Source organism: Lactuca serriola, chromosome 9, assembly GCF_051521515.1.
Source record: "Lactuca serriola cultivar US96UC23 chromosome 9, Lser_US96UC23_V15, whole genome shotgun sequence".
Taxonomy (NCBI): domain Eukaryota; kingdom Viridiplantae; phylum Streptophyta; class Magnoliopsida; order Asterales; family Asteraceae; genus Lactuca; species Lactuca serriola.
Window position 1 is genome coordinate 199,863,595 of NC_136416.1, and position 14,219 is coordinate 199,877,813.

At 41.4% G+C, this 14,219-nt stretch overlaps 1 protein-coding gene across 1 annotated transcript; it reads right to left on the bottom strand.

The window, feature by feature from the left end:
- Positions 1-12,810: 12,810 nt before the first annotated feature.
- On the bottom strand, positions 12,811-13,419 carry LOC145076448 (uncharacterized). Its single transcript, XM_079022317.1, has one exon. It carries the CDS (start codon positions 13,417-13,419, stop codon positions 12,811-12,813), a length of 609 nt encoding a protein of 202 aa, XP_078878443.1.
- Positions 13,420-14,219: the final 800 nt, after the last annotated feature.

A 14,219-nucleotide genomic window follows, 5' to 3' on the forward strand; every position in this document is an offset into this window, starting at 1 on the left:
TTGGCTTAGACAACTAATCCAACACTCTCCCACTTGGATAAGTCTATAACTACAATTTCCAGTATAACTTCTAAACTAACATCAAAGGGTCTTTCCCAGAGTAACTCCAGTCTCTAATCTAATCAGACATTAGTCCTAAGATAAGTGATCAAATATTCCTTCATTCTACAATATATCATATGGACACGAGACATGGATTAGAATCAGTCTTATTGTCCAAAATTTGTTTCTTGATTTCTTGATTTGTGATGATGTCATAAGACTTCTAATTGAACAACTCAATTCAGTCCTGTCTGGGCCCAACCCTATAAGTCAACATTCAATCAACGAGGGGCCAAAGGATATTACTTTTTCGGTTAGGGAAAAAGTAACGAATAAACTTTGACTCATATGCTTGTATCCTTTAATCACCAAATAATGCATGACACTAAGTTTTATAACATCAACTTACTGATGCATTTACATAACACCAGTGTACAACCGACTTGTAAATTACAACTCCTATATATATATATATATATATATATATATATATATATATATATATATATATATCCATTTTTAGAATATAAGATATTATCGTCTCAGAATTACTCGTGATAGAATCCATGAAGTAATTCTATGAACATAGGTTTATCTAATACTCAAACCTTAATTTCTAAGTACGCATGAACGTTTCACCAACACAATTACTATGTCTAACCTCTTTAGACAATCTACAATCCAGTTTATGACAATCTTCATTCACTACTTACTTCCTAAAGTATGAGCGATTGTGGAGTTTCGAATAATCAAATCATCTAGGAAGTAAAACATGCAAATTGAAACACAAGAATAATTAATTGAAAAAGGAAGTATCCAAACTCATAAATAATCTATATTATTCAATCACCAAAATCAATTACATTTATTTTATTACAAGTTTCAAACTAATCATCCAACTACTAAAACTAATATCATCTCTCAATCCAATGCTCCTAGCATATTGATTGTGCGTAACCTACTAAGAGCCTTTGTGAAAGGATTTGCATCATTGTCTTCTGATGACACTCTCTTTACTATGAGATGAACTTCATCAACTCTATGTATAATATAATGGTACTTTATATTGATATGTCCAGATTTACCATGATCAATCGGTTCATTGGTCAAAGCAACCGCTCCTTTATTATCAAAAAAAAGTTTCATTGGCTTCTAAATGGTCGAACTATTCCGAGATCACCAATGAAGTTCTTCAGCCAAGCCGCTTTCTTTGAAGCTTCACTTATTGCTCTGTAATATGACTCACAAGTAGAGTTGTAATATCCCGACTCCCAGGCATTTCATTTATTTATTCAATTATTTATTTTGGGAATTTATAAGTGACTCGACGAGTTGTGTGTCCGACTCGTCGAATAGAGATGGATTAGTCATGTGGGTTTAATGACCGACTCGATGAGTCAGAGAACCGACTCACCGAGTTGGTGCTGTGTGAGAAAACCCTAAATCCCCGGGTTTAGGGCCTATTTAAGGAAACTTATGTCCTCATTTCCGCCTCACCAGCTACCCAACTCCACTGTGTGAAACCCTAATCGGCCACTAAGCTAAGAGAGAGTGTTTGAGCTAATATTTGAGTGTTTTGGTGAATCTTAGGAAGGAAAGAAGCGAGATACAAGCAAGGAGCGAGGAGAGGCTGTGGGATCCAACATTCTTTCACTTGGAGCTTCTGTGGAAGGTAAAAAGCCTACACCTTTCTCATCCTATTGGTTATATCTCATGATTATGGAAGTTAGGGCTTTTACCACCTTTTTATTGGGACATTGTGGGCATTAAGTCTATCAGGAGGTCCAGATAGTCCAAAGGTTCCAGATTTATTCATCCATATAAAAGTTATTGGGCTTAAACACCTTGTTAAAGTTATATTGGCATTTTGGAGCAAAATATGCCATGCATGAACGTAAAGATAGAAGCTTTACATGACATTCAAACCTTGGGAGCCTAGATCTAGAGTTTGGAGTGGTAGATCTACCTTAAAACATTTGAATGAGAATTCAGACTAAAGGGACTTGCCGAGTCAATGAGCCGACTCGACAAGTCGGCTAGGGTTTTCCCCGATGAATCTGGACATGGGTAATTCGGCGAGTTGATGAGACAACTCGATGTGTTAAATTGGATTTTTGCGATATTTTTAGAAAAAACAAGGGGACTCTACGAGTCACATAGATGCACTCGGCGAGTCAGGTCAACATGGACTGTTGACTTGAGTGTTGGCTTTTGTTGACCTTAGGGTTTGGTCAAGACAGGGATTGTGGGGACATTGGAGGGGTAAATTAGTCTTTTACCCATCTTAAGAGTTTGAGTTAGAGAGTGAGAGAGAGTAACCTTCGTTTTATATTGAGTGTGAATAGAGTATTAATTAGAGATAATTATCCTATGTGTTAGGCGGAGGCTAGTTCGAGATTTCGTGTACGAGGTTGTTACTTGCTTGCTTACGAGGTGAGTCTTCTCACTATACTTACCTAGTGTAGTAGTCTGAGTTGTGTGACAAGAGGGTCTTATGTGCTTACATTGAGTATTGTGATATCCTACATTATGTCTATGTGATTTATGTTGTGTATTATTCTAAACTTACTGAGTTAGGACGGGAGGGTCCATCTGAGTGTGGGACTAGAGGGTCCCACTGAGACACATTGACCAAAGGTTCTTATTTGACTATAGCCATGAGAGGATAATGAGATATGTGTGGTATTTTGGGGAACTCACTAAGCTTCGTGCTTACCATGTTATGTGTTTCAGGTACCTCTCAGGATCACGATAAGGCACCGACATGATTGTACACACTTGTTTGAGAACATATCGAGGATTATGGGATAATGATTTTTACTTTGTGGATTTTGATGTCATTTATGATATTTGTGGTTTTTGAGAAAATTTAAAATGAGTTTATTGTGTTTATTTTTATGAAAAATTCGGCTTGAAAATTTACGGTGTTACAAGTTGGTATCAGAGCTTTGGTATGAGGGATTCAGATATATCTTCGGGTGTGTATGAACTCAAACTGAGGATTTGAGAAAATTTTTCAAAAGAAATGATTTTTCTAAAATAAGAATGATTTTAAGAGAAAACGAGTTGGAGAAGTGTGTACAATCAGCCAGAGCCCGAACGGTGATTTCCCAAAATACCCTTACTTTTTGTGTTACAAGATACTTATGAGATATTAGTTATGCATGCTAGAGGATAGGCTAGGTATTCATATTTTAGGTTGTGACGCATTAACCTAGGAGTTGCTGCCATATGTTATGTGCTTTTGAGTGTGAGCTGAGTAACAGTATTTAGCAGGAATCACCTAGATAGAGAGTTCTGAGTTGAGAGATAATCTAGGAGAGATATCTAGATGAGTTGATGAAGGGTCTACCGAGAAAGTAGTGTGTTATTTGTGAGAAATAGAGTACTTGTGAATTGGGACCCTAGGAGGAGGACTTGGGGTGACTACAGGTTGGTGTGGAAGGTAGTATTGGGCCCGTACTACTAAAAGCACCAAATCTATAAACAGTGCATGTAAGAATCTTAGGATGCTAATGAGCAAGTAGGGGTGAGTGATCGAGTCTGAGTACACTCGACCGAGTCTCTGATGATTTTGTGTTGTGTTTCAGAGACATCATGGTGGGTACACGCTACAACCCAAGGAGTAGTGGGGCTAGCGATGATGAGATTCGCAGGATGATTCATGATGAGGTGGCCGCAACATTATGAGAGGCGATACCGGAGATGTTTGGGTCTATGAAGACCACCCTGATTGAGACATTTGATGAGCGGTACGCTGCTATTACTGAGGCTGCTGCTGCTGCAGCCACCGTAGCTGTCTCCATTCCCAGGGCATAGGGAGGTGACTCGTTGTTGCTACAGGAGTTCAGCAACATGAACCCACGAAAGTTCGATGGGACACATGATTTGATTACTTCCATGAGATGGATCTATAACATTAAGGGTGCTTTTACACATGTTCATGCCCAGATCACTTGAGAGTTCGGCACACTGAACCAACTTTGCTTCGGGGCGAAGGACTGGTGGAAGTTTGTGACTGCTAGTTTTATTCCTACAGACCATGCTATAGTAACGTGGGAAAGGTTCACATAGCTGTTCCGAGATTAGTATTCTCCTCCAGTGGAGAGGGAGTGTTTGGCAGAGGAGTTTCTGTCTCTCAAGCAAAAGACAGAGTCGGTGACTGAGATTACACGAATGTTTCATGAGAGGGTGTTTTTCTTCCCTGAGCATGTGTCTACTGGGCAGGAACATGTGAGTCATTATCTGAGCATACTAAGGAGGGATATATGGGAGTTCGTGGTGAAATCATCATACCGAACATTGGCTGAGCTTCAGACCAATGCCAGACGCAGGGATATTGAGCTAGAGTTATAGATGAGAGAGGAGGAGGAGTCCCGGGGTAGGGACCGGAGACCAGTGCAGTCACAGCCGTTAACGAAGCGGGCTAAGCCCGCTGATACGAGAGCTGGGGGCCAGAAGGGCCGCACTTGCGGAAAGTGCGGCAAGAGTCAGGAGGGATCATGTTGGGTAGGGATTTTCTACAAATGTGGCAAGGAGGGGCATATGGCGAAGGATTGCCCCAAGGGATTTGCAGTTTGCTTTCACTGCAACCAGACCGGCCATCGGAAGGCGAGTGACCTCAGCTTGTTCAGGGATCAAAACAGGGATCTGCACCTGCTGCTTTGCGTGTTTGTACGAGTCGGCCAACGAAGATCGAAACACCGAGGGTTCGGAGGAGAGCCTTTCAGTTGACAACGGAGGAGGTCCGCACAACACCTGACGTCATGGACGGTACTTTTCTTGTGAGTTTTGTACCTGCTTTGGTGTTATTTGACTCAGGTGCGAGTCGATCCTTCGTGTATTTAGCTTTTAGTCATCACATCAGTATCCGACGTGAGGCGTTGAGTCGACCTCTAAGGGTTTCTATAGCCGACGAGCATGCGGTATTTGCTACTGATGTGATCAAGGGTTGTGTGCTAGAGATTTTTGGTGTTGAGTTCCCGATAGAGCTGGTACTGATCGCGATGGATGATGCCTGTGTTATAGTGGGCATGGACTTGGTGAGTCAATTTGAAGCTATGATCGACTGTGAGCGTCAAATTGTACCCATACGAGACCCTAGTGGGGGAGTGCATACGGTGTAAGGTGAGGGTACCAGATCTGGATCAGCTTTCTGCTCTACTGCCAGAGCGAGACAGAGTTTACAGCAGGGTTGTATGGGCTTTTTGGTGTATGTATGGATACATGAGTTGCTACGAAGAGGCCGAGTTCTATCTTCGAGGTTCTGGTAGTGTGCGAGTTTCCGAACATTTTTCCCTAGGAGTTTTCGGGTGTGCCTCCCAAGAGGCAAGTGGAGTTCAAGATTGATTTGGTTTCGGGAGCGGCGCCTATCGCCAATGTACCTTATTGCCTTGCGCCACCCGAGATACAGGATTTATCCGCACAACTCCAGGTTGTGTTGGGGAAGGGTTTTATCAAACTGAGTAGCTCGCTGTGGGGAGTGCCGATCCTTTTTGTCAAGAAAAAAGACGGTTCACACCGGATGTGCATTGATTATCGGGAGTTAAACAAGCTGACAGTTAAGAACCATTATCCACTTCCGAGGATCGATGATTTGTTCGATTAGTTGTAGGGGGCGTCTTGGTTTTCCAATATCGATTTGAGGTCTGGATATCATCATATGAGAGTCTGAGAGGAGGATATCCAGAAGACGGCCTTTAGGACTCGTTATGGGCACTACGAGTTTGTGGTGATGACTTTCGGACTCACCAACGCACTGACAACATTCTTGGACCTGATGAAATGGGTGTGCAAGCCTATGTTGGATCGATCGGTGATCGTGTTCATCAATGATATTTTGGTGAATTCAAGATCCAGAGAGCAACACGGGGAGCATCTTAGATAGATTATTGGAGTATTGAGGATGGAGAGGCTTTATGGTAAATTCTCTAAGTGCGATTTCTGGTGACAAGATGTCCAGTTCCTAGGACACCTCGTAAATCAGAATGGGATATTAGTCGATCCGGCCAAGATTGAGGCAGTTATGAGATGGGAGGTGCCGAGATCCCCTACCGAGATCATGAGTTTTATGGGATTGGCTGGATACTATTGGAGATTTATCAGAGATTTGTCCAAGATTGTCGTTCATCTCACTAGGTTGACCCGGAAGGGTGTTACTTTTGTTTGGGGGACCGAGCAACATGCCTCATTCGAGACTCTTCGCCAAAGATTATGTGAAGCCCCAATGTTATCCCTTTCCGAGGGAGTGGAGGACTTTGTGGTTTACTACGATGTGTCTATATCAGGGATGGGTGCGGTGTTTATGTAGAGGGGGCATGTGATAGCATATGCATCGAGGTAGTTGAAGCCTCATGAGACGAGGTATCCCACCCATGATTTGGAGCTGAGGGTGGTAGTGTTTGTCCTCAAGATCTGGTGCCACTATTTGTACGGGTTCCAGTGTACCATATACACGGACCACATGAGCCTGAAGTACCTTATGGACCAACCCAACTTGAATATGAGACAGAGGAGGTGGTTAGATGTAGTGAAAGATTATGACTACAAGATCTTATATCATCTGGGCAAGGCTAATATGGTAGCCGACCCCCTGAGCCGTAGAGCAGTAAGTGCTCCGATCCAAGATGTGTGCATCAAGATGACAGTGATGACTCCAGTCTTAGATACTATTCGAGAGGCCGAGGTGGAGGACGTGAGACCAGAGAACCACAAGAGGTAGCACGTGATTGTGCAGGTTTCTGAGTTTGTGACAAATAGTTGTGGGCTCATGACATTATGAGGGCGGATTTGGGATGCCCTATATAGGTGGAGCTTGGCGTATACTGATGGAGGAGGTGCATAGATCGAGATTCTCGATCCATCTAGGGGCCACTAAGATGCATTTGGACCTGAAAAGAGATTACTGGTGGCCCTGTATGTAGAGGGATGTGGCATCGGGAGTTGAGAGGTGCTTGACCTATCGTCGGGTTAAGGCGGAGTACCAGCGTCTACATGGTCCGTTACAGCCTTTAGAGATTCCCCAGTGGAAATGGGAACAATTTTCTATGGACTTTATCACCAAGTTACCGAGGACCGCGCGTGGGGTTGATGCGATATGATTGATTGTTGACCGACTGACGAAGAGTGCTCACTTCCTCTCTATCAGTTAGATCTCTTCTACAGAGAGATTGGTCGAGATTTATGTGAGAGAGGTGGCAGCACGACATGGAGTGCTGATCTCGATAGTGTCAGATCGAGACGTGCGTTTTACTTCCAGGTTCTGCAAGAAATTTCATGAGGATTTGGGTACCCGTTTGCATTTTAGTACCGCATACCACCCGCAGACAGACGGGCAGAGTGAGCGGATCATTCAGACGCTTGAGGACATGCTGCGTGCATGTGTTATGGACTTTGGAGAAAGTTGGGACACCTATTTTCCCTTGTCTAGGTTTTCTTACAACAACAACCATCATTCAAGTATTGGTATGCCTCCCTTTGAGCTTCTATATGGAAGGAGGTGTCGGACTCCCATCTGTTAAGGAGAAGTAGGATAGAGAGTGATGGGTGGCGCTGAGATAGTGATGAAGACGACTAAGCAGATTCAATAGGTCAGATAGAGGTTAGTGACAGCCCAACATTGCCAGATGAGTTACACAGACAGGCGACGATTCGATCTAGAGTTCTAGGTTGGAGATTTTGTCCTCTTAAAGGTATCCCCATGGAAAGGGGTGATCCGATTCAGGAAACGGGGCAAGATGGGGCCCCGATACATTGGTCCTTTTAGAGTGATCGCTAGAGTAGTTAAGGTGGCTTACCGGATGGAGCTACCTGCAGAGTTGAGTCAGATTCATAACACCTTCCACGTGTCTCAGTTGAGGAAGTATGTAGCCGATGAGACGGTGGTGGTACCATTAGAGGAAATTCTGGTGGATGCGAGCCTGAATTATATTGAGAGGATGATCACGATCTTGGTTCAGAAGGTGAAGGTTCTGAGGAACAAAGAGGTGCCCCTAGTTCAGGTTTAGTGGCAACATCTGAAGGGATCCGAGTGGACTTGGGAGCCGGAGTCTGAGATGCGCGAGCAATATCCAAAGTTATTTCCGGAGCATGACTTCGAGGGAGAAGTCTCATTCTAGTGGGGGAGAATTGTAACATCCCGACTCCCAGACATTTCATTTATTTATTCAATTATTTATTTTGGGAGTTTATGAGTGACTCGACGAGTTGTGTGTCCGACTCGTCGAGTAGAGATGGATTAGTCACGTGGGTTTAATGACTGACTCGACGAGTCAGAGAGCCGACTCGCCGAGTTGGTGCTGTGTGAGAAAATCCTAAATCCCCGGGTTTGGGGCCTATTTAAGGAAACTTATGTCCTCATTTCTGCCTCACCAGCTACCTAACTCCACTGTGTGAAACCCTAATCGGCCACTGAGCTAAGAGAGAGTGTTTAAGCTAATATTTGAGTGTTTTGGAGAATTTTTAGAAGGAAAGAAGCGATATACAAGCAAGGAATAAGGAGAGGCTGTGGGATCCAACATTCTTTCACTTGGAGCTTCTGTGGAAGGTAAACAACCTACACCTTTCTCATCTTATTGGTTAGATCTCATGATTATGGAAGTTAGGGCTTTTACCACCTTTTTATTGGGACATTTAGTGCATTAAGTCTATCAGGAGGTCTAGACTTCAGATCTGGACCTTGTGAGGTCCAGATAGTCCAAAGGTTCCGGCTTTATTCAGCCATATAAGAGTTTTTGGGCTTAAACACCCTGTTAAAGTTATATTGGCATTTTGGAGCAAAATATGCCATGCATGAACGTAAAGATCGAAGCTTTACATGACATTCGAACATTGGGAGCCTAGATCTAGAGTTTGGAGTGGTAGATCTGCCTTAAAACGTCTGAATGAGAATTCAGACTAAAGGGACTCGTCGAGTCAATGAGCTGACTCGACAAGTCGGCTAGGGTTTTCGCCGATGATTCTGGACATGGGTAACTCGGCGAGTTGACGAGACAACTCGACGTGTTAAATTGGATTTTCGCGATATTTTTAGAAAAAACAAGGGGACTCTACGAGTCACATAGATGCACTCAGCGAGTCAGGTCAACATGGACTGTTGACTTGAGTGTTGACTTTTGTTAACCTTAGGGTTTGGTCAAGACAGGGATTATGGGGACAATGGAGGGGTAAATTAGTCTTTTACCCATTTTAAGAGTTAGAGAGAGAGTAACCTTCATTTTATATTGAGTGTGAATAGAGTATTAATTAGAGATAATTATCCTATGTGTTAGGCGGAGGCTAGTTCGAGATTTCGTGTACGAGATTGTTACTTGCTTGCTTACGAGGTGAGTCTTCTCACTATACTTAATTAGTGTGGTAATCTGTGTTGTGTGACCAGAGGGTCTTATGTGCTTACATTGTATTGTGATATCCTGCATTATGTCTATGTGATTTATGTTGTGTATTATTCTGAGCTTACTGAGTGAGGACCGGAGGGTCCATCTGAGTACGAGACCAGAGGGTTCCACTGAGACACATTGACCGGAGGGTCTTATTCGAGTATAGCCATCATAGGCTAATGAGACATGTGTGGTATTTTGGTGAACTCACTAAGCTTCGTGCTTACCTATGAGTTATGTGTTTCAAGTACCTCTCAGGATCACAGGAAGGCACCGACATGATTGTACACACTTGTTTGAGACCATATTGAGGATTCTGGGATAGTGATTTTTTTACTTTGTGGATTTTGATGACATTTGAGATATTTATGGTTTTTGTGAAAATGTAAAATGAGTTTATTGTGTTTATTTTTATAAAAAAATTGGCTTGAAATTTACGATGTTACAAAAATCAGCCATCATGTCCTGCTTAGAACTTTTACAAGTAACTGATCCACCATTTAATATGAATGCCCAACCTGATTGATAACGAAGGTTGTCTCCATCTGTTTGAAGTTGGCATCACTATACGCACTTACTCTCAACGTATCACTGCCACCAAGGACTAGAAGCATGTCCTTTGTCCTTCGGAGATACTTGAGAATGTTCTTCACTGCTATCTAATGAGTTGTACAAGGATTTCCCTGAAAGCGACTAACCATGCTTAAAGAAAAAGACACATCGCCGAAGCATATGCGACTCGACCAATTTCTGGTATCTTTTCATTTGTACTAGGGATTTGAGTCTTACTCAACTTGGCATTGCTTTGAATAGGTAGCTCTCCTTTGTTGGAATTTTCCATACTAAAATTTTTTAGTACCTTATCCAAGTATGTACTCTGACCGAGACCAATTAGTCTTTTCTTTCTATCCCTTAAAAGTCTTATCCTAAGAATACATGCAACTTCCCCTAGATTCTTCATGGCGAAACACTTCCCGGGAAAAGATTTCACTTCTTGCAAGGTTGGAATGTTGTTTCCCATAATGAGTATGTCATCAACATACAATACTAAGAAAGTTACTATACTCCCACTAGCGTTGATATACGTACACGACTCATCCTCACCCCTAGAGAAACCAAATTCTTTGATTTTCTCATGGAAGTAAAGATTCCATCTGCGAGATGCTTGTTTCAATCCATAAATGAATTTCTCAAGCTTACACACTCTATTAGGATGCTTTGTATCTACAAAAACCTTTGACTAACTTAGGTAAACATCTTCAGCCAGCTTCCAGTTAATGAAAGTGGTTTTGACATCCATCTGCCATATTTCGTAATCATGAAAGGTAGCTATGGCGAGCATTATCCTAATTAATTTTATCTTGGCAACTGATGAGAATGTCTCTTAATAGCCAATCTCTAGGGTTTCGGTAATTCCCTTCGCCACCAATAGGGCCTTGAAAGTGTGTACATTTCCATCCATATCGGTCTTCTTCTTGAAGATCCATTTACAACCCACTGTCTTTCAACCAAGTTCTTGATCAACCAAATTCTAAACTTGGTTATCATTACATGGACTTGATCTCGCTGTCCATTTCCTCTATCCACTTGGCAGCTTCAGGGCCTACCATTTCTTCCCCGTAATTAGCCAGCTCATCCTAATTTATCAGTGTATGATCACTGGAAAACGTGTCACCATTTGAAGTTATATGGTAACCATAGAACTTAGGTAGTACGCTAACTCTACTAGAATGTCGAAGAGGTAATGAATTGTCAATGAGTTCAAAAGGAGTCTCATCCTCGGTTGAGCACTAGTATCTTTGAAAGTTCCTTTACTGGTTGACTCTTGAATCTCTTTCATGTTAATTTTACTCCTACTATCCTCATTGCATATGAGCTCTCTCTCACAAAAGACTCATTTTCGTGCTACCAATACCACGTTCTTAGTAGTTCTGTAGAAAAAATATCCAAAAGACTTTTGTGGGTAGCCAATGAAAATACATCTCTCACTTCTAGGTTCTAAGTTTTCATGATTCTCTCATATAATGAAAGATTCACAACCCCATACCTTGATATTTTCTAATGAGGGAACTTTCTTTGTCCACATTTTGTGAGGTGTTTTGGCAACCTTCTTAGTAATGTCAGGATTTAGGATATGTGCGGCTGTCTCTAAGGCATACCCTCAGAAAGAAATAGGAAGAAAAGCTCGACTCATCATAGAACGAACCATGTCCAATAAGGTTCGATTACGCCTCTCATCCATAGCATTAAGTTGTGGCATTGTAGGAGGAGTCAATTGTGAAACTATTCCACATTCCTTGAGATAGTCCTGGAACTCTATACTAAGATACTCTTTGCCTATATCAGATCAGAGCATCTTTATCTTCCTTCCTAATTAATTCTCGGCTTCATGCTTAAACTCTTTGAAAATTTCAAAGGTTTTTGATTTTTGTTTGATTAAGTAAATATAGTCATATCTACTATAATCATCTATAAATATTACATAGAATCGATTAGCATTTCTTGTGGTGGATCTGAAGGGTCCACATACATATGTTTGTATGAGATCCAACAAGCCTTCACCTCTTTCACAAGATCCAGTGAAAGGTGATTTTGTCATCTTGACCAAAAGAAAGATTCACATTCATCATTTGGCCTTAAGTCAAATGATTCCAACACTCCATCCTTTTGGAGCTACGTGATGCGTTTCTTGTTAATGTGCCCAAGACGACAATGTCACAAGCATGACTTGTCTAAACGATTAGACGAATCAATATGAAATACAATATTACATAAACTATTAACATAAATCACAATTTCATATACACCATTACAAGGTAAATATTCAAACATAAAAATACCATTTTTATAAACAAAAATCGAACCATTCACATCATTAAATGAATATCATAAAGCTTGTCTAAATAGTGCATGAAAAGAAATAATGTGTTGCATCATTTCTGATGAATATTAATAATCAACTAAATCTAATCTAACATCACCACCAAGCACAAGACTATCAATTACAAGCTTGGTAACAGGAAAAGATCACCTATTGCCCATGATAAGATTCATCATTATGTGCTCCACCTCCTCACTTTCTCTTATCCCCTGTCGACAACGACTTTCACTTTGAAATCCTTGATATCCTTCAAGTCCTTGGGGAAACTTCATTTCCAATGACCCTTTTCATTGAAATAGAAGCAAGTGACCTCGTAGGGATCACTCACAGAAGGAATGTTAGAATTAGGCTTTACTTTCGGGTTATTACTAGACAACCCAACATGGGCCTTTCCCTTCCAGTTTGTCTTAGGAGCACCTTTCCTCTTCTATCCTTTTTTTGTCCAATGGTCAGGATAGGAGCACTAGTAGGATTAGAGTTTGGATTTTTCTTCAAACCCAACTCAACCATCTACAATAGGTTGTGGAGTTGTCCTAATATGGTTTCAGTATTGTTCAAATGATAAGCTAATACAAATTGATCATAACAAGGTGGCAAGGAGTTAAGGACCATGTCAATGGCCAACTCCTCGTCGAAATTCACATTATTCCTTTCAAGGAGCTCCATGTATATTTGCATCCTTTTCATGTGGTTGAAGACCGACTCTCCTTCCTTGAAACTGCACGCCATGAGGGCCTTGATGACATCATACTTTTCTTGATGTTCTCTCTTGTGAAACTTTTCCACAAGATCCAAGTATATATTGTAGGGCCAGTAGTCGTCATAGAACCTTTGCAATTCTAGAACCATGGTGGCAACCATGATGTAAGCAACCTTTATCGCATCGTCGAAGTGTTTCTTATAGGAGATGATTTCTTGAGGAGTAGTAGTGGCTTCATCGATATCAACCTGTTGTTTCTTAAGGAATTTATTTTTTCCCTCGTATCGAAGAGCCATCTTGATGTTGCGTATCCAATCATTGTAGTTGGTGCCATCAAATGTTACCTTGGACACGATAGAGAGTAGCGAGAAGTTGTGGGTAGAGTTTTGAGAAGTAGAAGCATCACCAGAAATAGACATATATAGAGAAAGATAATTTTTGGTTAGATGATAGTAAATCCTTAATGTTTTAACACATAATAAATATTTAAGGCTAGGAACCAAAATAACAATTGACAACTAAGAAAAGGGATGTCGTAATCTTATCGCGAATTTATGAAGGTAGGTAGAGGCAACTTACCAATTTCAATGAAATTCCTAGATCTTTTGTGATTTATTGAATCTTATCAACGACATGTTTAATCTTAGATTATGCTCTTCTATTTTTGACTGTGTGAGGCCCCGATATTGACCCTTACTAAAGGTGTTGAGGATTTTGTAGTATATTGTGATGCGTTGATCATAGGTTTAGGAGCAATACTCATGCAATGGGGTAGGGTCATAACATCTATATCGAGACCGTTGAAGCCTCATGAGGTTAGGTATCCGTCATATGATTTGGAGTTGGGGGCAGTGGTGTTTTCCCTCAAGATTTTCCGACATTATCTCAATGGGGTCCACTGTACTATCTACACGTATCATAAGATTCCTAAATATCTTATGGATCAGCCGAATCTAAATATGAGGCAACACAGGTGGCTAATGTGGTCAAGGATTATGATTGTAAGATTCTTTATCATCCAGAGAAGCCCAATGTGGTCACCGACGTTTTGAACCGCAAGGAGGCCAATGCTCCTATCCAAGAGCACTGTTTGAGGATGACCGTCGATTCACCACTTTTGGATTTGATTAAATAGGCTCAGGACAAGGGAGACAAGAGGGATAATTGAATGAAGGAGAGGATCAGGGTTCATAGTGGTAGCTTGGCCACTGGTAGCTGA